The 24,250-nt window shown below is 35.9% G+C and overlaps 1 protein-coding gene across 1 annotated transcript in view; it reads left to right on the top strand.

Annotated features, from left to right (window-relative positions):
- Positions 1-24,250, top strand: part of COL25A1 (collagen type XXV alpha 1 chain) — a 456,841-nt gene that overhangs the window by 240,990 nt on the left and 191,601 nt on the right. The window contains exons 3-4 of the mRNA XM_035030134.1: positions 4,927-4,971; positions 6,997-7,004. Of these exons, the coding sequence (XP_034886025.1) occupies positions 4,927-4,971; positions 6,997-7,004 (53 nt within the window). The remainder of the gene's footprint in view (positions 1-4,926; positions 4,972-6,996; positions 7,005-24,250) is intronic.

The raw sequence follows: 24,250 nt of genomic DNA, 5'->3' as shown, positions 1-24,250 counted from the left end.
ATCACCATACATTTGCACAGTAGACTTTTTCAAAATTTCTATTTATTCTCTTTTAAGCAAGATCTGTATCTATGTCTTTCTGAGAGATTATATAATTTATTAGTTCACTCAGCCTAGTATAATGCTCACTCCAGTCTTCTGTTTCTTATAGTAACTGTAACATACTCTTCTCAAATCTAGTATTTTCTTTGTAAATCCCATAGAGTTTAGATTCTCACTTTATCATAATTTAGTTTAGCTTCATTTTCTCTCTCACATATTATGAAATTCTTTGTAAAACCTTTGACTTTCAATAGGTATGTTTTGCCAAATATCTTTTCCATTTACTTAGATTCTATTCTGTCTTAATTCTCAATATAACAGATGTATTTCCCACAGCATTTGGTATATATATTTTTAAGATTTATTTATTTATTTTAGAGAGAGAGAAGGAGAGAGTGTGCACACAAATGGGGGGAGGGGCAGAGGGAGAGGGTGAGAGGGAATCTTCAAGCAGACTCCCTGCTAAGTGCCGAACCCAGTGTGGAGCTTGATCTCAAGACTCTGAGATCATGACCTGAGCTGAAATCAAGAGTCGGATGCTCAACTGACTGAGCCAACCCAGGCGCCGCTGGTTTATTTCTTTAACCCTCTGACTAAATATTTAAGACAGACATGTTCAGAAATATTCTTTGTTTCTTGATTTCTTCAAAAGATATCATTGTTTTTTTCAATCACCTTTTCATAATTTAAAATCTTTTAAATTATTGTTATAGTTTATTTCAAGCTAGTTTTAAACATTAATGCGATTTATTTTTATTGATAAATTCTACTATTTAAAAGGAACATTCTTCAGGGGAAAATGAGAAACTAATTCCAATAAACAAATAATAACTAGAGATTTCTGAAATTTATTATAAAAATCAGGACTCAGCTCTTCTGACATCTTTTCTATGGGTGGGACAGCAGGCAATCTAAGTACCTTCCAGTGTAATTTTCCCTCTGGTAGTTATTAACATTTTCTCATTATTCTTGAACATTATTAAACTTAAGTGTGATTTATTTATTTACTTATTATTATTATTTTTTATTGCCACTTGGGGTATAAGTTCAACCTCAGGACTCCTATATTCTGGAAAATTCTCATCTATTATCTCTTAAACAAGGGCTTCTCTATCATTTCTTTTGGGTTCTCTTATTGATATAAGTAACATTTTGCTTCTTGACACAAATAAATAGGTAGGTAGATAGGTAGGTATATAGATATCTAAATAGATATGTCTATGTCTTAGTCCATTTGGGCTGCTATAACAAAATACCAGAGACTGGGTGGTTTATAAATAGCATAAATGTATTTCTCACAGTTCTGGAGGCTGAGAAGTCTAAAATGAAGGTGGTAGCATGGTCACCTTCTGGTGAGAGCTCTCTTCCTGGTTCATAGCTGGTGTCTTCTCACTCTATCCTTACAGAGTGGAAAGGGCTAGGGAAAGGGCTAGGGGTCTGTGTGGGTCTCTTTTATAAGGTAATAATCCCATTCGTGAGGGCCCCAGCATCATGAATTAATTGCCTCCCAAAGGCCCCATGTCCTGATACCATCATTTTTGGGAGTTAGAATTCATCAATATATGAACCTTGGGAGCACACAAACATTCAGAGAAGAATAGGTAATAGATAGATAGATAGATAGATAGATAGATAGATAGATAATCAATATTGGATTTGTCTCTGGGCTGCATTCTGCACCTTCTACATCAATTCTGTCTTCAACCATATCCAGGCTAGCATTTGAATGGTCTGTTCTTTTTTTTTTTTTTTAATTTCAATGACTATTTTTCTTTTTATTATCTTCAAGGTTTCTAAAGGGTTCTTTCAAATACATTTTTTTTCTTATTTATCTTTAAAATCCCTTGCTCTTTGATGGATGTTACTTCTTCATTTACCTCTTAAAGTATAATTAACATACCAACTTTTGTCTGATTTTTTTTTTTTTAAGATTTTATCTATTTTTTGACAGAGAGAGAGAGACAGCGAGAGAGGGAACACAAGCAGGGGGAGTGGGAGAGGGAGAAGCAGGCTTCCCACCAAACAGGGAGCCTGACACGGGGCTCGATCCCAGGACCCTGAGATCATGACCTGAGCCGAAGGCAGACACCCAACGACTGAGCCACCCAGGGGCCCGTGTCTGATTTTTTTTTTTAAAGATTTTATTTATTTGTTTATTTGAGAGAGAGAGAAAGAGTGTGTGTGCATGCATGCAGGGTGAGGGGCAAAGGGAGAGGGAAAGAATCCCAAGCAGATTTGCATTGAGAGTGGAGCCCAGGACTTGGGGCTCAATCCCATGACCCTGAGATCATGACCTGATGATCTGAACTGAAAACAAGAGTCGGACGCTTAATGGACTAAGCAACCCAGGCGCCCCAGTCTGATGCTTTTTAAAAATTAATTTTACCTGGAATGAATTCATGATCCTATTGTTGAGTACTGCCTGTCTCAGCCTTAGATTTCTTCATATGTTTTGGAATTTTTGTTTTGTGTACCCATTATGAGTAGGAGGTATTTTCTTTCTTTCGCTATAGTTTCTCACTATGAATGCCTTTCTCTGCGCTCACGCTTTCTTATCTAGCCCTTTTATATTTGTCTTTACCTGACATCCTCAGCCTTCTAGACCAGATTGGTCCTAAACTAGCATTTCTGGACTTCTGTCGCAGATTTATGTTGTAGATATCATAGAGTTAGGCATCCAACCAGCAGATGCTTACTTCATTTTCTGATTGAGAGATTATATCTGTATTCTTCAGCCTTTAAGCCAGAGACCTGGGTTTTTTTCAGCTTGTCTTCAGCATTTCTAAGCCACTGACTCTGGTTAGAGAACTCTTGAGTATTTATTCTCCAGAAATAGTACTTGTGGCCATCATTCCTATGTCTAGAACTGGAGCCCAGCAGGCTCATGGCTTTATCCCTGCTTTCCACTTTGCATTTCTGGTCCATTTCTAGCCTGTGGACATGCCCATTTCTTTTTTGAATACAAATTATTCTAAAAACTTTTTCTTTCTTTCTCTTTTTATAATTGACCTTATGTTTTGAGTAGAAAGAACAAGTCAGAACCTAAACTCATGGTGCCTACAACATGGTACTAATGCATTTTTCGTATGTATTATTTGAATCTTTTCAACTTCTTTGCCTCTTCAGGGCAGATATACATCTTATACATAGCCTATATCCCCTACTATGCAGACCACAGACATCATAAGTATATAGTTGTTGCTAACTACTTCTTAGTTTAAGTGATTTTGTTTAGAAAAGAAAATATGATTCCTAATCTTAAGGACATTGTATATATCAGAATATGTCAATATATTTCTGTGCATGTGTGTTTGAGTGTGTGTGTGTGTAAATAAGTATGTCTTTCATACCTATTAGGGTCCTACTGAGTTTATTTACCTGTTTATGTGATTCTCCTTCTGCTCTCAGTTTGGCCAAGAATATCCTGAATAGGATCCAAGAAATTTTTCTTTATTCAAAAAGAAAGAAAGAAAGAAAGAAAGAAAGAAAGAAAGAAAGAAAGAAAGATGGAAGGAAGGAAGGAAGGAAAGAAAGAGAGAGAGAGAGAGAGAGAGAAAGAAAGAAAGAAAAAGAAAGAAAGAAAGAAAGAAAGAAGGAAATTTATCTTTATTCCAGAATACAGAGAGAAATCTGAAATTTCGAATGACAATTTTGGACTCTGCTGCAAAAATTCTTCTCCTAACATTTTCAGTCAATTTTATTGCTTGATTGTTTTTAATCTCTTATAAAACACAGATGGCCACACTTATTCTGTGTAAAGGCTTGAGGGGAAACTAACTGGCCCACTGATGTTTCTATTCTCATGATAGTGTTTCCATGTGGAAGTTGGTAACTCAGGATCATGTCGAGACCCGGCTGGCTGCTAAGGCCTGTGCTGCTTGTGTCTTGAACTTTCTAGAGTTTGGAAGTCATCAGTCCAACTTAGAAGCTCATTCTTTAAAGCCAGGAGGGTCTGCATTTTCCTTGGCCTCTTTCTTCCAGCAAATGTTATAAGACCTTAATTCTCATTGTGGGCTAATTATTCTCTTCTATTTGCCTGAACCATAATTCAGTGGGAACTATTCCTACTCAAAGAAATGAGGGCAGAAATTATAAAATTGAGAATAATGGCTTGAAAGCCATGAATGTCTAGAATCCTGTGTTAAGTCTGATACATACTAGCTTGGTGGTCTTTATAGGCAGTTCACTGGGAAAAAAAAAGTTTTTTCTTCCACTTTCAAAGTGGGATCATCATAAAGATTAAATATTTACTGACTGACAATAATGAGCCAGCTCCCTAGAAAAATGAGACCTATTGTTAGTACCTAAGCACTTTCCAATTAAAAGAGTATGATTTTAACTCAGCTGGTTCTCAATTAGAGAAATTCCAATATATGAAAATTCATATTTAATAAAATAGAAATATTGTAAGGATTATTTCCATTGTGAATATATACATTTAATTAATTGCCAACTAAATATTTTTAAGGGCATCACAATGGCTGACTGAAGAGAAACTATAGTCATTTGTACTTAGTGCTTTTAATTATTAATATACTGCAACATTTAGAAAAAAAATTTTCCTAAGAAACATGAAATCTCAACACCACCAATTTGCAATTAAAGTCTTTCTTTATTGATGTTATCCAGTCAGGATGAATAAAAATTCTAAATGTTTAGCATTCTTAAGTAATGCTAGATGATTAGACATCTGGCGTAGGTTTTATAATTAAATGAGGCTTAAGAGTTATGCTGGTAGGATAATGCTGGCCTTTACAAATATCTGGTCCCTTTCTTGAAGTTGTTAAAAACAGTGATAAAATATGTAGAAATTATTTACTAGCCATTTTGGAACAGGAAACAAAATATTAAACCATGTTTAAAAAATTATTCTTTGTATTTTAGGCCCTCCAGGGAAACGAGGTAAGAGGGGCCGAAGAGGAGAATCTGGTAAGTCTCTCTTTCAGCTGCTCCTTGTCATTAATGTTTTGGTTAGATTCCTGCATCTGTTCCTCCTAATTAATGATTATATTGTCTTGCTGGAGGTTGCGCGTAAGCTTGTGTGTTTAAGTTGCCTCTGCTAGACCTAGAATTTTTTTTAATCTTCTTCTTTCCATCAAACTGTAGGTAGAAGTTTGGAAAATATTGTTGATTTGTTATGTTTGATAACCACTGGCACCCAATTTTGGGTTATTTACTGTGTCAGGTTAAGTTTGTCCTTTCTGCGTACAGTGGAGGGTTTCCTAGCTGCACGCAGTGTGGCGATACAGCCGTGCTTCCGTCTCCACAGATAGCAAATGCAGGATCTTTATGAAAACATCTGCTTTGGGACACTGGGGCACATGTCTTGGAAACCTTTATTGTTATTTTATCCAACTGGTACAATTTTGTCATGCTTTTACTCTCATTCATTTCAAAATTTGGAATTTTTATTCCTCTTGTATAACCCTAGAATTTTAGTGATGACAGCAGACTGAGTAATCAATCCAGCATTTTCATTTTGTAGTTGAGGAAATGGAGGCCCCAGAGCAGTCAGGTGATTCGGCCAAGGCTACGCAATATTTTATGAGCAGAATTTGAAACAGGACCAATTGTCCTGATGCCCACTTCAGTGAGTTTTTGCTTTCAGGCCGAATCTCTGTATGTATCTTCCTCTTACCTTGCAAGGAAGAACTGATGGCCTGATAAGACTTCACATGGTCATTTACATTTTTGGAGTCTTAGACTTTATAAAACAAGCAAGACAGTAAGTGCACACACTCATTTGGATATTTGGTTTCAAAAAAATTTTTTTTATTTGAGTTTTTTTCTTCACTTTGAAAGGTAATTTAAGATTTCATTCTAGTGTACTAAGAAATGCTCTTTTCCAGTATTTTTTAATAAGTATTTATCAGTGTTAAAAACAACCAATTTCTAAGTGTTGAAGTAGTAGAAATACTAGCCTACCAAAAAGAGCAGCAGATTGATTTGTTGTGTTTTTGCTTTTTTGTCTCATTTCCTTTTTCGAAAAAAAAAAAAAAAGATGTCGAAGTAAAAGGAATTTATGAAAATTCAGTAATTTGGGCAGTATACTTGCTTAATTCCTTTAAGAGTGTTCTTAAAAGTTATCCTTAAACCTCATTTAATCTAAGTAATTGGATACTTGTATAAGTATCCCTTTCACCTTACAAAGTTTTATATTAGAGGATGGTTTATAAATGTGTTTTAAGGAATATGAAATAATGAAACATTAGTGGGATCAAATAATCAGTGAATTGATCTTTGTCAAAAGAAATACAAAGGATTGAGGGAAAAAAAGTAAAAATTTTGTACTGATGTGCAGTTTTATAGAAAAATTAAAAAGTCAGTTCCTAACTTATTAGCTACTAAAAACTTGTGTTTTAATTGAGTGTACAGTGTGGATATATTGAAATTTTCTAGACTTTTCCTGTGTTTTGATGAGAATACAAAGTTTTAAAGAAATATAAATATCAGGGTTTAGTCTTTTATATATTGACAATGCTACTGAATGAAAAAACATTCTTAGAACAAATAATGGGTACATTTCTCATTTAACCATTTTACGAAACTCAAGAAAGTTATATATCAATTCTGTCTAACTGGGCTATCATAAACAACCAAAGATCCTCCTGATTCATAGTTTATCTAAATTTTTAAGTATAAATAGGCCATCTTAAGATGAACCTCTCAGTAATTCATAGACAGGCCTCAGGGAATCTGAACATTTTCCAAAATTTTATGTGAAATTTTGTGTGCAGATAGATGTAAATGCACTTTTCTGATATGGTATCAAAGTTGTCCATGAACCAAAAAAAAAAGATTAGGATTCATTGAATTCTAGATGACTTCATCATCTTGTATTTTGCTGATGATTATGACAATGCTTTCATCTTATATTTGATCTTAATATTTTGCATCTTCACTAATTCATCTCCCCCTTTCTCTTATTCTCTCCACCCCACCCCAACCCCACAGGTCCTCCCGTAAGTATTTTTGTTGCATTTGGGCTCTTGTACCTTAATCGGGATCACGTATGTTAAAACTTTGTTAAGGCATCAAAATATAGTCTATATTTCAATTAGAAAAATGTTACTGACCTTTGAAGAGTATTTAACGTTGGGAAATTATTTTTCTGGTACACTATTTTGGATATGTTGAAGTGCAAAACGTGTCAATTAAAAAAAAAACTTTATTTTTAATACTATCATGAACCAGTTACTCTCCTGGGACTTTTGGGATAACTTATGAAGCTCCTGATATTAAATCTTTTCCTGGAATTCTGAGGTTTCTCTTGCAAGCAAATCCCCAAGCTATTTCGCACTTCTTTTTTCATCTGTTTAAACTTGTATTTGAAATATTTGCATTTGCCAGTCCACCAAATGTAGATGGCAACATGATCATGGAAATGATACCCCCCATGGGCTTGGTCCGGTACTCCCTCCTTAGGCAACGCTCCCTTTGAAGTCCGTTGGAGTTTGCCTGCATAAAGAACATGAGATGGAGCCCTTGGAGAGTTGCACTTTCTTTTTTCTTTCCTTGAGTAGGTCAGAGCTGCAGCATTCCAGCCTGCTTTGCACTCACAGGAACAGATTATCTTGTCAGCTTTGAGCTAGATGTGTTTTTGAGTAATAATATCCTGGATATCTGTTGTCTGACTCCAGTGTTTGCATTATCCACTGTACGTTTACGGTAGCAATGATCATTGACATTGAGATATTTTCTCATCCCGAATAGCCAGTTTGCTCCAGGGTTCAAAGACTCCACATTGGCAACTTATCTAACAGGCCAGCATGGTCTGGGGAGAGGGGCTTAGCATATACTCGTTTACTTTATTCAGAGGAAGCATTGGCTTCCAAATATCTTTTGCAGTCTTCCTGCCACGTTCAAGGGTGGAACATAAATCATGTTAGAAGTGACTTTGCTTCTGTAACTGACTTTCAGCTCCGGCTTAATGCTAGGCAGATGGCATGGCCCAGGTCTAGGAGCCTTATTCTTTGGCTTCATATGTAAGCCTCTGTCTTTAAAACTAGAAGCAAGCCATTACTACCCAGAGGAAACTCTGGAAATTACAACCAGTATAGAGTGTTCCAGGCTTTTGTTGGTGGGTGTAAGTATTAGACATGCCAAGAGGTAGTTAAATCTTGCTTCTGCCATATGGTGACAGTCCGGGCTCTAGTATTTCCTCTTTGGTCCTTCAGAAGTTTCAGCAGCCACACAGCCCCTCCTTTCTTGGGGCCATCTATTAGTCCAGGTTCTCCACTAAAGATTTAATTGTTCTTTCCTTTCTTATTCTATAAAAAGAAAATAGAACTAATATGTTTAAGCCCTGAGTACAGGCATACCTGGGAGATATTGTGGGTTCGGTTCCAGACTACTGCAATAAAGCGAATAACACAACGCTTATAAAAGTTATGTTTACATTATACTGTAGTCTCTTAAGTGTGTAATGTATTATCTCCAAAAACAAAATAAAACAAAACAAAAGGTACATGCCTTAATTAAAAAATACATTATTGCTAAAAATGCTAACCATCATCTGAGATTTCAGTGAGTCATAATCACTGATCACAGATCCATAACAGATATAATAATAATGAAAAAGTTTGAAATATTGTGAGAATTACCAAAATGTGACACAGAGACACAAAGTGAGCAAATGGTGTTAGACAAGTGGTTCCTATGGACTTGCTTGATGCAGGATTGACACAAACATTCAATTTGTAGTTAAAAAAAAACCCACGATAGCTGTGAAGCCCAATAATGTGAAATGTAATATAATGACATATGTCTGTACAGCAAGTAATATTCTAGGCACTTCACACACATACTTTCATTTTGTCTCACATAAATCCTAGTGTTAACATTCCCATTGCTCAGTGAGGAAAAGACTCATAGAGGTTAATTATCAATAGTTGCACCTCTAGAGAGGGTTTACAAAGTTGGAATTATTTAGATGTGTCTGATTTTAAACCCTTTCCACTTACCACACTATCTCTATCCCTTATGAATTATGAATGTGTTACAACATGGATCATTGTCACACAGGTTTGTCAGGCTATGGTCAAATCATATTCCTTGATATAAGTAATTATATATAATAAAAACATGTCTAAAAAATGTAAAGCAGCTAATCTATAAAATGAGCATTCATACTGTCCCATCTCGACAACGTTTTGAAGAAGTTATATTGTGTTTAGCAAACTGCATCAAATCCAAGAAATGAGGTATAATTATGAGTTTTAATAATAATTGAGTTTATAATTTAATAATTTTAATAATTTAATAATTAAATAACTTAATAAAAATGAGTTTAATAATACTGACTAAAAAATAATTGAAGTCACTCACATTTGGAAAGATGAAGAACCATTGATTGTGAAAAAGAGGAAAAATATGTATTGATCATGTTATCTTTTCTAATACAATGGAGTCTTATAGTACTTGGGACCCCATATCATGGGAACCCTTATGGGTGAAATATCTTACAATGAAATCCTCTTGAGCCTCTAATTTCTAAACCCTTATGTATGATTTTCAAGAAGTATTTGCCTTTTATCAAATTTAACTTTAGAGTTATAAAATATTTCCATTATATTTCTTGCATCTGAATAAAAATAAATGAGCGGTGGCATTATTATGATTAAATAGGTTTACCAATGATATATTTATTGAGGTATAATATCTAATTATTGACAATTATAATTTGAAGTGACCATACTCATCCAGGTTTTAGCATCATTTAATTTTATGTGTATTTTCCCCTTCCATTTCTTTTCCATGAACTGAAATCTTAAGTTTCTGTAATTTTATTTTTAGAGAAATTTTATTTTTCTAATTTTGTATTTTAAAAAAGTATATTTAACTATCTTCATAAATAAGAAATTGGATGAAATATCAAAGCTTATGCTGCCATTTTAATGGCAGTTGCCCTTGCCTCCATCCTGTAAATTCAGTGTAAAGCACAAAGATAGTCTGAGAAGTTCCATGGTCTTGCTTTTGGTGAGCAATCCGTGGCACAGAGTCTGTGCCAGAATGCTTGGCAAAAGTAAATTCCTCCAGCTCCTTCTAGCCATGAGCTTCTGTGGTCCCATGGCTTCGCATGTACAGAAAGATTATGAAGTGTAACCTGGTGTCCTGGTGTGTATTTTCTTGTCATTCATTTTCACTTGTTGTGAAATGTGCTCAGTAGTGTAAAAAACAGCATTCACGCACTTATGAAACAAACAAATAAAAGATTGATTGACCTGAGGGACAGTAACAGATCTCTTTTGCCACTAAGAGTCACCTTTTTCATTGCCCTTCTGAAATAATATCCTGAAGTAAATTTTTTAAAAAAAAGCATAATGATAAAATTTAATTTAGCAACCTTACATTTACATCTTCATTTGATGTATTTTGGAAAACTTGGATGCATTATACTAGAATTATGTGTGGCTAAAGTGTTTTTTCTCTGTCAGTTTCTATGTCTTGCATATTGAGATCATTTATGATTTAAAGCTTGAAATACAACTTAAATTAGATCCCACATATCAATTTACCCTTTAGGAAGAATCTCTTCAGCTTATAACTCAGTTACCCATTTTGACAAAAAGATATCGTTACCATAGGAGTCCCTACTATAAAAGGCTACAATGGAGTAATTTTATGATAACATAATTTACTTTTACATGAATATCAGATACTTTTTTCTATTTTCTTTTTCATAAAGGTAACATGTATTAAAACAGTGCTCTAAAGGAATCCATGAAAGTGCTTTGATCACGGAGCTCGGATATCACGAATATGTTTGTTAGAATGATTTGCCTGACCGTTGTGTTACCTGATTGCCTATGGCATGAAATTGTACCTTCTATTTTGGATGTCTTAAAAATACATTCATATTTCAATAAGAAGCAAAAAGTAAGATTAAATTTACAAAGTGACTTCAAGTTTTCAAATGTAGCAAACTTTGCACTATTTTGGACCCTTTTTAGAATCAGTAGGGGATGTGGTTTCTCTGTCCTTTGTCCCCAAAGGAGATGCTATTCTAATATTCATAGGTAGCAGATTCAAACGAGTCCTATAACTGTCACCAGAAAAGAGTCAGGAGACCTGTTTTAACTGGCTTTTTATTTCTATCAGTCTATCAAGCTGTATAATTGTGCTTGACTGACAGAGATATGATGTTATTGTTGGTAGCATAGAACCCTCTGAGGTGTGAAATACGATGCTCTTGTGCAGCCTGTTCTGTCCCATCTACCTTCAGCAATTGTCAACTCAATTTGAAGTCCAGAATCTTGTTGACAGATGAATGAAGCAGACTTAGCCAAGTTAAGCTTACAATGCTATTTCTGCCAATGTGGTAGATGAATTAGGAAAAGAAATCTCTGAGGAAATTTTAGATGAAAAACTCTGATATCTTTACTTCATATTGAAAAAAACAATATGACTTTTAAGTCAATAGTAAATCTTTTCCAGATACACTAATAATTACAGTTTATGGTAAACTTCCTACCACGTGTCACTTTACAGACCAATTCTCATACCAGGACCGTGAACTAGAGATTTATTATACCCATTTTACAGACTAAGAAACTGAGGGTTGGTCAGGTCAAGTAATTTTGCCCAAGCACTCACATTTAGCAGGAAGCAGAACCAAAATTTGAACCCGTGCCATCTCTATCTCTCTTCAAAGCCCATCCCCCCCCATATTTCTATGTTTTTCAGGCAAGTAAGGTTTAAGATTTACCACTTTCTTTGCAAATACCTTCTTTGTTGTGTCTTATCCTACCCTCTGTTATCTGCAGTTCCTATTAAGCTTTTCTTAGTTATCTGTAGATCTCCCATCTTCCATGTGCTCTTTCATACTGCTGGTTACTCAAGACAAGCTTATAAATCATCTAATTCACATCTAATGTGTGGTGATAATGAGCTTTGCCTCTGAGTGAAGAAAAATAAATACAAAATTGTCTTGGAGTATTTCAGCAAATGTTCCTTTAATTTCTTCTTTGTTATATTCCTGCTTAATTATTAGCATATTTTTATTTCTATTTGAGCTCAAAGAGAATGCTTTTGGATGTGTAGTGGCTTATTTTTTTTTCTGTAATAATAGGGCATTATTGTTTATAGAGCAAACCATTTATCTCATAGGAAGCAGAATCACTACCATATACTAGGATGGCTAGATAAAATTCAGATATAGTCACCATAACAAACCAAAGAAACAGACAAAACAAGCCTGGAGAATTAGTTTGCATCTAAAGGCTGTTTGGGGACAGGGCTATAATAGAATGACCATAGGTTGTCACAGATGGGTAGTTCATTTTGGGACACTGAACACAGGTTTGTCTCTTGGAATAAAAGGTAGAGAAAGAGGATATAACTATAATTCTTACATAGAATAGATTCCCCAGTGTCTTTTTATGTCTTGTTTTGAGTGATTCAAGCTGCCATGTTTGAAGAGGGAACTGCGCTCAGTGGCAATTTATTTCAATGCTCCCTCTCATATTGTTTATGTGGATTTGTGCCAGATTAAGCAGAACTTTGGAATTCTTGAAAAGGGCAAGATAATGGGTAAAGACCCTCAAATTGAGGTAAATAAGGGTGTTAAAATTTAAAAAGAGGGAGAGAGGAGGAAATAGACATACAAAAATATTGACAATGCTTTTCTTTGCAACGTTATTTTTTCTACTGGTCTATTTCTAGATGCCATCTGTTTTAGAATAACTGTACTTATTATAACAGACAGACCCTTAGATGTTAGTAGTTTACCACACAATATACATTTATTTCTTATACATGATGAGGGACAATCTTTCAGGGACCCAGAGTGATGGAGACTGCTATCTTTAATCTGAGTGTTCTAAGGTTACCCTGAGCATAGATATGCAGCCATCAGATTAGAAAAATAAGGAAAGAGAGTGAAAGGTTAGATAGAAGGATTTTCTTTGGCCAGCACTTGAAATACAGGGTTTTATGGTTTATATCACTTTGACCACATTGCTTTGGCAAGAGTCAACTTCCATCTTCACACATAACTGCAAGAAAGATCAAGAAATGTAGCTGTGGGCTCAGAAGGAAAAGTAAACACATTTAGTGAACAGCCAATCTCTGGAAATAATTCCTTAGGAAATAGAAAGAAAAAAAAAAAAGGAATAGAAAGAGCCAGAAATCCTCAGAGAGATGTACATAGGTATGTCACTTGGGTAATAATGTAACTTCTGTCTTATTGTAACATTTTACAGAAGAAAAATATTCATCAAAATGATTATCACTAGAATGGAGCACCTGGGTGATTCAGTAGGTTGAGCGTCCAACTCTTGGTTTTCCTTCAGGTCATGATCTCAGGGTCATGGGATCCAGCCTCAGCTCAGCATGGAGTCTGCTTGAGATTCTTTCCCCCTCCCTTCCCCTTCCCCTCTGCTCATCCCCCAACACAAACTCTCTCTCTCAAATAAATAAATAAATACAATCTTAAAAAAAAACCTATTATCACTAGAATCCTTGAACAGAAAAAAAAAGTAAAACGGAAAAGTTTGTTTTATTTTATTTTTTTAAGTTGGGCATTGGTTTATAAGAAGAGTAGGGTATTAATGCCAGGTCATGAGCCCCAGCTCTGCCCAGGTTACTTCGTAACATCATTGGTAATGAGGGCTTTTTAACTTTAAGCACTTGCAAAATCTTTAAGCACAATCAGACTCTGTTATGGCTTTTTCTTTCCTCTCTCTACTGTCTCTCATGCCACTGAGTGACTTCATTACCTTGTGTCTACAACAATTCTGGGTTCAGGGTAACTTCCTCAACTAGGAACAATTCTGGTTGTCCATCTTGTTTCATATTCCCAATTGTTTCAGGTGAAAGCTTAATGTTTAGTAATACTTTTATGAAAAAAATGACTAATGTTCTTAAAGCAACTCTTAGAAGGTTTGAAAAGTAAGCAACTGTCACTCTTTGGTGGGCAACAGATGATTAAAACCAAAGAGTTTAGATGTGGATCTTCTCTCTCCCAAAGATACTTGGTAGAAGAAATAAGAGAGAGCTAAAAGAGTGTTTCTTTTTAGATTAAAAAATAAAAAACAGAACAAGTAGCACAAGACAGTCAGAATTATTAAAAAGTAAGCAACTTTCTTTTTGCTTTTAAAGTTTTTGCTGTCAGTTGCTGATCGGATACCTGCAAACCTTTCAAATATCCAGTCTACACACAAATGGGGTGTCACATCACTCTTTCCTGTTTGACTTTCTTGTAACCAGATACTCATGTTGCTGAATTCCTAGGACTGTCTGCCTATGCAAGCCTGCAGATAGCTTCTTGGACAAATTGGGGAGGTAGTTATATGACCCCCCCAATCGTGGATTTGTGGGGCAATAACTAGCCCTGGTCAAGAAAGCTACTCTAAAATAAAGTGCTGTTAGAAAGCAGTTTGGACTCATTTTGAATGTTAGCACTTTGAACAAGGTCAAACAAGTGATTGAAGGGTACCTCATTGTTTCCTCGTGAATGTCTATACACTCAATAATCTTTGTGGAGCATGTGATTACAGAGAAGTCCTCAATATCCCCGTTCTTCCAAACTAGCTATTTAAAATGCTATGATTTCCTCTTAAAAAACGGTGGCTCCTGCTTAATTTCTGATTATGTGGACATCATGAAGATGGCCTACATTTGGCCTCAGTTGACTAAGTGACCTGTTTGATTTGAATAGAGTCCTAGACTATAATATAGAAAGAATTCCCTTATCTAGATGTCCAATGAACTTTAGTTCTTGCTTTGGTGAAATTAAAAGACACCAAGTCGTGAATCTAAAGTGTCTGAGGTTACCTAAATGTTCATACGATTTTTAAAAAATCATTATGAATGCTATTTTTAATGCCTTTTTTATTTTCACAGGTCCCCCCATGCTTTCTTGAGATTTGCTTAGGGTTAAATAAAATAAAGCTTTTTCTTATTTTCTTACTTGCTAATAATTTCAGTCTCAGAAATACATATACACCTCTAGCTTTTATCTCTGCAGAATTTTTTATTAGAAAGTATTTCTTTATGGTCAAGGAAATGAATAAAGGATGGAATCAGGATATAGAGTCAGGAGATACTTTAAAGGGTTATTAATAATTAGCTAATACAGTTGTTTAAAATATAGTGCTGTTTATCACTGATTCATTCATCAAACTCATATTGAGTACCTAATATATGCCATGCCCTCTGCTAGATATGGTGGTGATAAAATAACAAGATAAGGTACAGTCTTCAAGGAACTTAAGAGTCTAGTGGAAACAAAACAAACAAAAAAATAGCAATATTATGTGAGAAGAAGTATGCTCCGGTTATGTCCAGGTACAATAGGAGAACAATAGAGGGGTAAATAACCCAGATTTGGGTAGGGAGGGGATCAGGGATACCTCTGGATCTATGATAAGTCAAGGAGTTGTTGACGTGAAAAATTTAAGTAATGCAATGTTTTCAGGGAGGCTAGCATTTTCAAAGACTTTGAGGCACAAGACAGAACGGCATTTGGGGGAAGCTGCATTTTAAACAGGTTGAAATGTAAAGTTCAGGGCCATAAATCAAGAGAACAGAGATTGTTGTGGATAAGGTTGTGAAGGACCATGCAGGCCATGCTAAGTCATTACCCTGAGAGTATACAAAGTCTGAAGGATTTAAGAAGTAGGGAGGCATGGTCAGATGAAGATTTTAGGAAGTTCATTCTTGCTAAAGGACAAGGGGACAAAAGGGAAGTGAGAGATGATTAAGGTACTGTTGCAGTTATTTAGGTGAGAAATATAATGGCCTGGAGAGAAGTAGAAATTGGGATAGATTCAGGTGCTATTAATGAGGTAGAAATGGCAGAAATTACGACTAGATGTAGGGGTGAGGAGGAGAGAGAAGTGGGGGTGATTCGCAGGTCTTGCTCTGGGCAATAATAGTGCAGGGCACTGGGACAGGGAATAAAGAAGGCAGAGGAGGTTTGGTCTGATGGAGAGTTATAGATGCATATGGGACATCCAGATGGAAGCATCCAGTAGCCAGTTGGCTATGTTGTTATTCCACTCAGGGGAGAGGTTTGAGCTGGAGTGAGAGCTTTAGGAATAATGAAGTGGTTGTAGGAAAATATAGCTGGTTGTTGAAGTGATTGACGTTATCAGGCTATTCAGCTCGTGAAGATGAGACCCTCCCCCACTCTCCTTTAGAGTTAGTCATTTAAGAAATAGGTGGAAAAATTGGAGCCCTTAAAGAACACTGAGACAGAGTGCTTAAGGAGATGGAGGGAGAATCAGTACATACTACAGTCAAGGGAGAAAAGGGAAAAGTCTTAAAATGAAGAGAGTGGTGTACAGTGTTAGATACTGCAAACTGGCAAATAGGATGAAGACTGAGAAGTGTGCACTGTGTTTACCAATACAAAAAGCCTTGGTGCTGCTTTTCAGGGCATCCCCAAGCACATTAATTAACATCACTTTGTTCCCTGACTACGGTCTATACCTATCAGCCATTTTTCCCAGAGGGGGTAAAATGGGTATAATACAAATCAACCACAAATGGAAAACTCATGTATCCTCGGGACAGCACATGTTATTAAAATGTCTCTTTTGATTATTCCCACAATGGGAAATATAGCATTTGGATGGAAGATACACACAGTGCCAAGTTGTAACTCACAGCTATGGGTACAAAGGAAGGTCTCTCATTTAGTTTCTCCCTCCATCCCTCCTATCCTTCTTTTGTTCCTTAAATTATTTAAAAATATAGTCAAACAATGAATCATGGAACACTACGTTAAAAACTAATGATGTAATGTATGGTGATTAATATAACATAATAAAAAAATTAAAAAAATAAAAGATATCTTAAAAAAACAAACAAAAAATAAAAATAAAAATATAGTCCCTGTCTCAGACAGCTTCTAATTTGGTTGAAGAGACTAGTCTTCACCTCTGTTTACTATTTATTAACCATACAAGTCACTTTATACTTAAATGCCAAATGAATGAGCCAGATAGTCACAGCACTAGTTCTGAATGAAGAAATTCTATTAAGCATATGAATGGCTAGGAAAATTGGAACTTGAGCTGAGACTTGAAAGATGGGAAATAATTGGATTGGTGAAGAAAGAGAAGGTGGCCTAAGAGGTGGTAATGAGCCATTGGAGAGGCAAAGGTGTCTAGAGTAGATGGCTCTTGATAGAAGTAGTAGAGGTTATTCTGGAAGGACTGGTCAGGATTCCACACGGAGAGCCTTGAATGCCAGACTTAGCAGTATATGGGTTTTCAATTTTAATAGAAAAAGCTATAGGCAGTTGGTAAGCAATAAATGAAAGCTTATTTAGAGTGATTGATCTGAGAGTAATTTGCAGGGTAGCTACTGGAGGAAACATGAAGAAAATCTAAGATGGGCTTCATCTGAGAGAAGTTACCAAAGAAGAGTTATAGGATTTATAGAATGAATATGAGGCGTGAACCAGAGGAAAAGTGAAGGATGATTCTGCAGTGGAGACAGAATAGGACACCGTGGGAGCCGCAGCTCAAAAATGGAACATTTTATGGAGGAAAAAGATGTCAATGTTGAGTATTTTGAGTTTGAGTTATTGGTATGATATCTAAATGGAGGTAATTAAGATTTTAGAAGATACCAAACTCTTCTCATTGTGACCAAAAATGATCATTCACTTGGGGCTATACTCTCTCTACTCTGTATTGCTGGCATGGCTAGAGTGATGCTTCAGCAAAATGGCAAACAAGATAAAGGCTGAAAAGAATCCACTGCGTTTTCCAATAAAAATGGCTTTGGTGATTCTCAAGGTTCTCCAGAGAAACAGAACCAATAGAATATCTGTCAGACAGATTTAATTTACGGAATTGGCCACATAATTGTAGGACCTGGTAAGTCTGAAATCTTTGGGCAGGCCAGCAGACTGGAAACTGAGACAGAGTTTCTATGTCACAGTCTTGAGGCAAAATTACTTCTTCTCTGGGAAGCCCCAGTTTTTGCTCTTCAGGCCCTCAGATGATTGGACAAAGCCTACCCATATAATTAAGGACTACTTGCTTAACTTAAAGTCAATTGATTGTGTCAATCATATCTATAAAATAACTTCACAGCAACATCTAGACTAGGGTTTGACCAAACAACCAGGCATCATAGGCTAGCTACACTGACACAAAATTAATCATCATAGTGATGTTTTCAAATAAGCACCTCTTCAAGCCATACTTCTTCAGATCCCTGCTGAATATGCAGTTTACCTTCATACTTGTCCTTTATTTCTGTCTTCTCCCTTCTCTGTAAATCCTTCCTCCTTCCTCTTTGTCCCTTTAGTTGATTCAGCTTTCATATTCCATATGCATGGCCTTTTAACTTTGCCTGTGATGTGTAAATATATATGCATCCTTCATTTGCAAGCGTTCTTGGCTAATTATTATGTAATACATTTAATTGGAAGTTAGTGATCAAAAGCCCTTTCATGTAGATCATTTGATGCTACAACCCTGTGAAGTAGACAGGACTGCTAGCATTGCTCTGTTTTACTTACCAGCTCAAAGTGGGGCTCAGAGAAAGGGAGTGACATACTTGTGACACATGGCTCATAAGTGGCATGTGGACACCACTAAGCTTTGGAATGTTTATATTTGATGTTCCTGTAGCAAATAAATACAGATCCACAAACTTTTTAGAGAAAGACAAGAAGAGAGTCTCTCCTACTTGACACATTTGAGGATGAAAGATTCCTGGAAGACTGGCATTTGGAACCTAATGAGAGTAAAAGAGAGAGTATTTGGTAATAGCTTTTCTGCTGCTGAGAGCCCATCCAGACTGAGGAAAAGGACAAAAATGGATCAGCAGGGGTTGGCCAGGCACTGAGGTGAGTCAGAAGGTCTGAGGGAGGCAGCCTAGGCTGCAGACCAAGCCAGAGATGCAAGGAACTCGCTCTTCCTAATCACTGCCCCACTGTGCTCTCCCTTCCTCTTAGCTTTTGACCTGTCACCTCTTACAGTGTCCAGTGGAAGAACAGAAACAGTAACACTAGGGCATCTATACAAAGTGGCTGAATCACCACTTCCTTTTCTTGATAAACAAATGAAATCCATATTTGTGTAGCTAACCCACAGAAAAAGAAGGAGAATGTTTGGCAGGCACAGTGGAAACTCAATCTGGAAACTACAAATTTAAAAAACAATTATTTTAAATTTCATATCACAAACTTCCTTTTGGAGGCTTCCGTTAGCTACATCTATGTTAGGATATTCTTCTGGGAGTAGAAATATAAGCACTCCAGAGCTTTGTGCTGCCCAGAGCTTTGGATTTTATAGGACACATGAAAGCATACTTTAGTCCTGTACTGCAGACACGGTCTTTTGTTCTGATATATAATTTTGTTCAGCAGTAGTAGACACACATACTTTGTCTCTTGATTTGCAGTTTTGGGAACAATTTCAACTTGCTCCCTTCCAGAGCACGTTATTAGCAACCAATTGGCATACAGTTTCAGGTTTTTTTACAGGTAAGAGTGAAAATGGAAAGAGTGGATTACAGAGTTCTCTGCAGGCACCCCGAATAATTTATCGCCCTTCTGTTGTAATGACTGAATGTATATATCTTTCACCATATGTAGCCTTCCATTTAGATGTTCAATCAATGGTAAAGAATAAGAATGGGTTTTTAAAAACCATCCCTTGGAGTGGAACTAATCGGCTTGTGGTTTCCTTTCAGGTAGTCTGACTGTTCTCCAAATACGCCCTGTATATCCTCAGATAGGAAATGACCTGAACTTCTACTTCCAGTTGTGTGGGTTATTTATCCTGATGCCCCCCTCCATTTCCGCCCAACCCTCTATTTTGCATATTAAAGTTAAACCTCTAACTATTGAATTCTCATGTCTGACTGCAAAGTGGATCTGGCATGGCCATTACATAAAACCTTACTTTGTACATTATATGGCATGAGTTGAAAAGAAGTGATTTTTGAATTCCCATATTGTTTACCAGTTTGAAAGTTGTGAGAAGGATGAGGATTTATTCCTTTGGCCGATTAGATCCCCTGGGTTTTATTTGTTAAAAATGTTATTTTCTCATAGGCATTAACTCCCCTGTTTAGAGGGAGGGAAAAGTCTTTATTTTATCTTTAGTTTGGTGATATTAATAGACTTTAGGAAGAGAGACTTTGCAGAACATAAACTGATGGCAATTTCAGATTGTAGGAACATTTTGAACAAAATAGAAGATTGTTTGACCTTGTATCAAATATCATAATTTGTAAGAATCTCACTACAAAAATTGTACATTCTTTGTAATATGAAGTTTCTGAAGTGCTTATATTTAATCAAAACCACAAGGCAAATGAATTTGGATTGAGAAACTCCTCCTATTTGTGAGGCGGGGGAAGCTTTCATTTTGTCATTAAAGAGTAGGCAATTTCTTTCATTTTTAGAACTTCCAATACTTTCTGGAAACTCTAGTAACTAAAGCACCTTGATCATCTACTAGACTTCTGTTAAAAATTGAGTAAATAAGAATGCTTTCATTCATTGTAAATTATTAGTGAAAATTGACCTGTCTTATCTCTCTGTAGAAGCAGGAACTCAGTCTATTACCCTAAAGTACAATGATTGCTAAGTTGTAAACTATTTTAGTACTTTCAGTGATTTATAATACCCTTATTATATTGTCAGTAAATTAGATGCCATGGACAATATAAGCATTCTTTTTAGGAAGAGTTTTGATAACAGTTAAAGCGGACAGTTCATATGAGAATGTTTCTTTTTGGGGACTAGAAGTTAGCATCATTTTAAGTGTGAAATGTTTCTTTGCTACATCTTGCTTTTGCTTGCTGACAGTAGCTACAGCAGGTGGCTTACTCTTAAAATCAACATGATCAATCTCTTAAAAATGACATCTCTTTTGTTACATATTTGTTCTCACCTTGTCTCACTCTGTGCTGGCTAGCCTTTTAAATGCCTTAGGATACCAAGAATGGTATCTAAATAGATTCCTAAATTACAGATCTTCAAACTTCTTACTTTTAAACTATAACCAAAATTAGCTAAATGTGGTTTGGCATGATCCATTAAGGGCATCATATGAAGCCCAGAAATATGAATATGTGCACTTATATAAAACCGGCTCCTTGTCTAACATCCAAATATATATGTTATGGGACCCTAAAGCCCCATAGTAGAGTATTAAGTTCTGATATTTGTATTTATGGGCTTTTAATTTCTTTCTAACAAATTGAAAAATGATACATCTGTAGCAGTTGACCAAGATATTGACTCTTTAGTCAGAATGTCTTGTAGCTCAGAATTTTCTGCTAAGTAGAAAAAAACCTTTTTTTTTTAGAAGAGGGATCTTTTCCTGAGATTTTTCTCTTCAAATATGGAAAGTTTCAGGGTACATAAAATACAAAAATTATAGAATTCTAGCTGGTGGAAACCTCAGAGAGTAAGTCCAAGTTTCCTCTTTAGTTTTTAACTTAGAGAACTAAAAGTGGACCCCAAGCAGGTATTTGAAGGAAGATTTCATCTCATTGACACAGACCTATTCTGCAGTGATGAAAATGGTTGTATGAATAATAGTATGCAGTATATTCTATCTTAATTAATTCAGTTTTAAGGGAATATCTTCTAAAATGCTCCATATTTTAATAAGTTCAATTCATCAAAGTCATCATGTCACATCTGTTACAAAGATTGGTCTCTTGCTGAATGCTAGCCAAATAATTTTCCAGAAATGACATTTTTCACAGTTTATTGTGTTCTCATCATCCTGGCACAAGCCACATCAAGTGTATTTCTTGAGCAGTGCTTAAGATGAATTAGTCATGTGCATTCTGTTTCTGCACATGGAGGTTTCAGTTTCTTAAGAAAAATAAGGGCTTTTAGGTAATAATGTCTTTCAGGTTTTAATCAGCCATAAACTTTTACATTCTTGTTTTTTAAATGCTCGTGTGGTTAAGAAATAGAATAACACCATGAAGGAAATTTATTTCCTACTTTTAAGTAATATTACTCCTTAATTACTTGAGTTAAATCTTATGTTTTACCCCAATTTAAATGAAAATAGGTTAAGAGAAAGTTTGGGAATCTATTTATTATTGAATTGAGTTAAAGTATTTGAATGACTTGGCATTATTTATAAACTTTGATTGCTCTTTTGGTTTCAAATCTTACTTAGACATGGTTAATATTTGTGCAAGTGAAAATAAAAATTCATTATGAAATGACATAAGATTGAGTGATACATATTTTTGATGTAAAGGATATTGTGGTCAAACAGATTCATTTTATTTTTCTACAGAGGTTAGAAGAAAACACGATTCTATAGCATTATTGAATGGCTTACTATTTCTCACCATGCTTTCCCTACTATGGGCTCTTCATGAAGGGGAAATGTTGAAAAGAAGAATTTAGAAAACTGGGAAATTCCTACACCAGGAAATAGGCAGGTTAAACTCTATCTCTAGGATCAGAAAGCAAAAAGGTTTCAAAGTTATTGTTTTCTTCAAAAAATTGGAAATCTTAATTATGGTTTGGTTGAATTTCTGGACTTCTCTCTACTGATTGGGATGGCTCTTGCTGTTCTTGCCTGCAGTCTCAACTTGACTGTACAAATAAGGGGACCAGATTCCACTGTACTACAGATTGCGCACGTGGGAATATACACAGGAGCTAAAGGAACCTGGAACTGCACTCCACCTGCCCTCTGACATTGGTGAAAAATCCTCCCTCCGATTAATCACAGAACCAGGTCCCTTGACTTCCTTTGTGAATAAGGACAATGCTACGTAACTCTGATGTCCTAGTTCATGCTTCATACACCTATACATTATGTGTGTGTGTGTGCGCGCGCGCATGTGTGAACCGGACTGAAACTTCTCCCTGAACTCTCCTTTCAATGAGAAAAAAATAAATGGCTGAGGTTTGCAGTTTGTCAAAAGCTTTGAAAAGATTGCTTTAGCAGACATTATTTCTGGAGGCTTGGACTGCCTTTCCACTCCTTTAGGAAGGACCTGATGGGATAGCCTAATTTACTTCATGCATGCCAATTATTAATACAAATGTCTACCTTGGCCTCCTTCCTTTCATTTATACAATTTCAGGGATGGTCAGTCAGCCATGCTCCAGGCAGAACATAGAACCATTCATGCACAGGAGCTTGTGTTTTATTCTCTCCCCAGTAGGCTCTAAGCATGCTGTGGCTACAGCCCATGGAGCACTATCTTTTATCCCTTGGCAGTTATTTAGAATCATTCAGAAAGAACCTGCCGAGCCTCATCAATAGAGGTAATTTAGCCAGTGGCTCTGAAAATGCTAAGTTATGTTCCCTGTCTCAACTGAGAACATTTATGTTACAGAAGAAATGAAGTGTATTCAGTATGCTCTTGAAGAGTGCATTACAGTATCTAATTCGGTCCCAGCATCACTAACTGTACAACCATATAAAGTTAAATTAAGGTGGCTTATTTTTTAATAAAATCAATTTTATTGCAGTGACAAGAGAGCACTATAACTAGTTTTCACAATTTGAGCCTTTGTCACAGGCCTTTCAGTCGTGTGGGAAGAAAAAGCCCAGTAAAAATATGGGAATCTGAAGATGTCTGCACTTCTCAGTTGTCTGTGACTGTGGGTTCCCTGTTGAAGAGTCCATGCCATACTTTTCCTCCTGTTTTCTGGCACCACCACAATGCCTAGAATTTAGTAGGTTGATTGAATGAAAATTCATATAAGGATGAATTTTTTTAAACCAAATATTTATTGTTTACCTTCCATTGTCCAAGGTGCAGTTGAGCATAAGAATTAAAAAGCATAGGCTCTGGAATCTGACAGACCTGAATTTATATCTCAGTATTTCTACTTAATAATTGTGTGATCTTAGGTAAGTCACTCAGGCTCTTTCTGTCTCAGTTTCCACAACTGTAAAATGGGCTAATAATTGTACCCACTAATGTGTGCAAAGCAAACAGCCCAGTGCCTGGTATCTTGTAACAGCATGGTTAAATGTTAGCTGTTCAAGGAGCATACCGTTTAATAGGGGAGAGAAGATACTGATAGTTATGATTTTAGGCAGAATGTAACATCATGAAGGAATTAAGAAAACAATCTGTGGATATTAAGAAATAAAGTTCCCATATGCTGTGGGAAACCAGACAAATCTTTGTGACAGCCTTGAAGCCTGGATGGGATTTTGTTTTTCTTTCTTTCTTTCTTTCTTTCTTTCTTTCTTTCTTTCTTTCTTTCTTTCTTTCTTTCTTTCTTTCTTTCTTT

The sequence above is a fragment of the Mirounga leonina genome, unplaced genomic scaffold, assembly GCF_011800145.1.
Source record: "Mirounga leonina isolate KUSES-001 unplaced genomic scaffold, KU_Mleo_1.0 Mir_357, whole genome shotgun sequence".
Lineage (NCBI taxonomy): Eukaryota > Metazoa > Chordata > Mammalia > Carnivora > Phocidae > Mirounga > Mirounga leonina.
The sequence above is the reverse complement of the archived record's forward strand: the minus strand, read 5'-3'. Positions and strand labels throughout refer to the sequence as shown.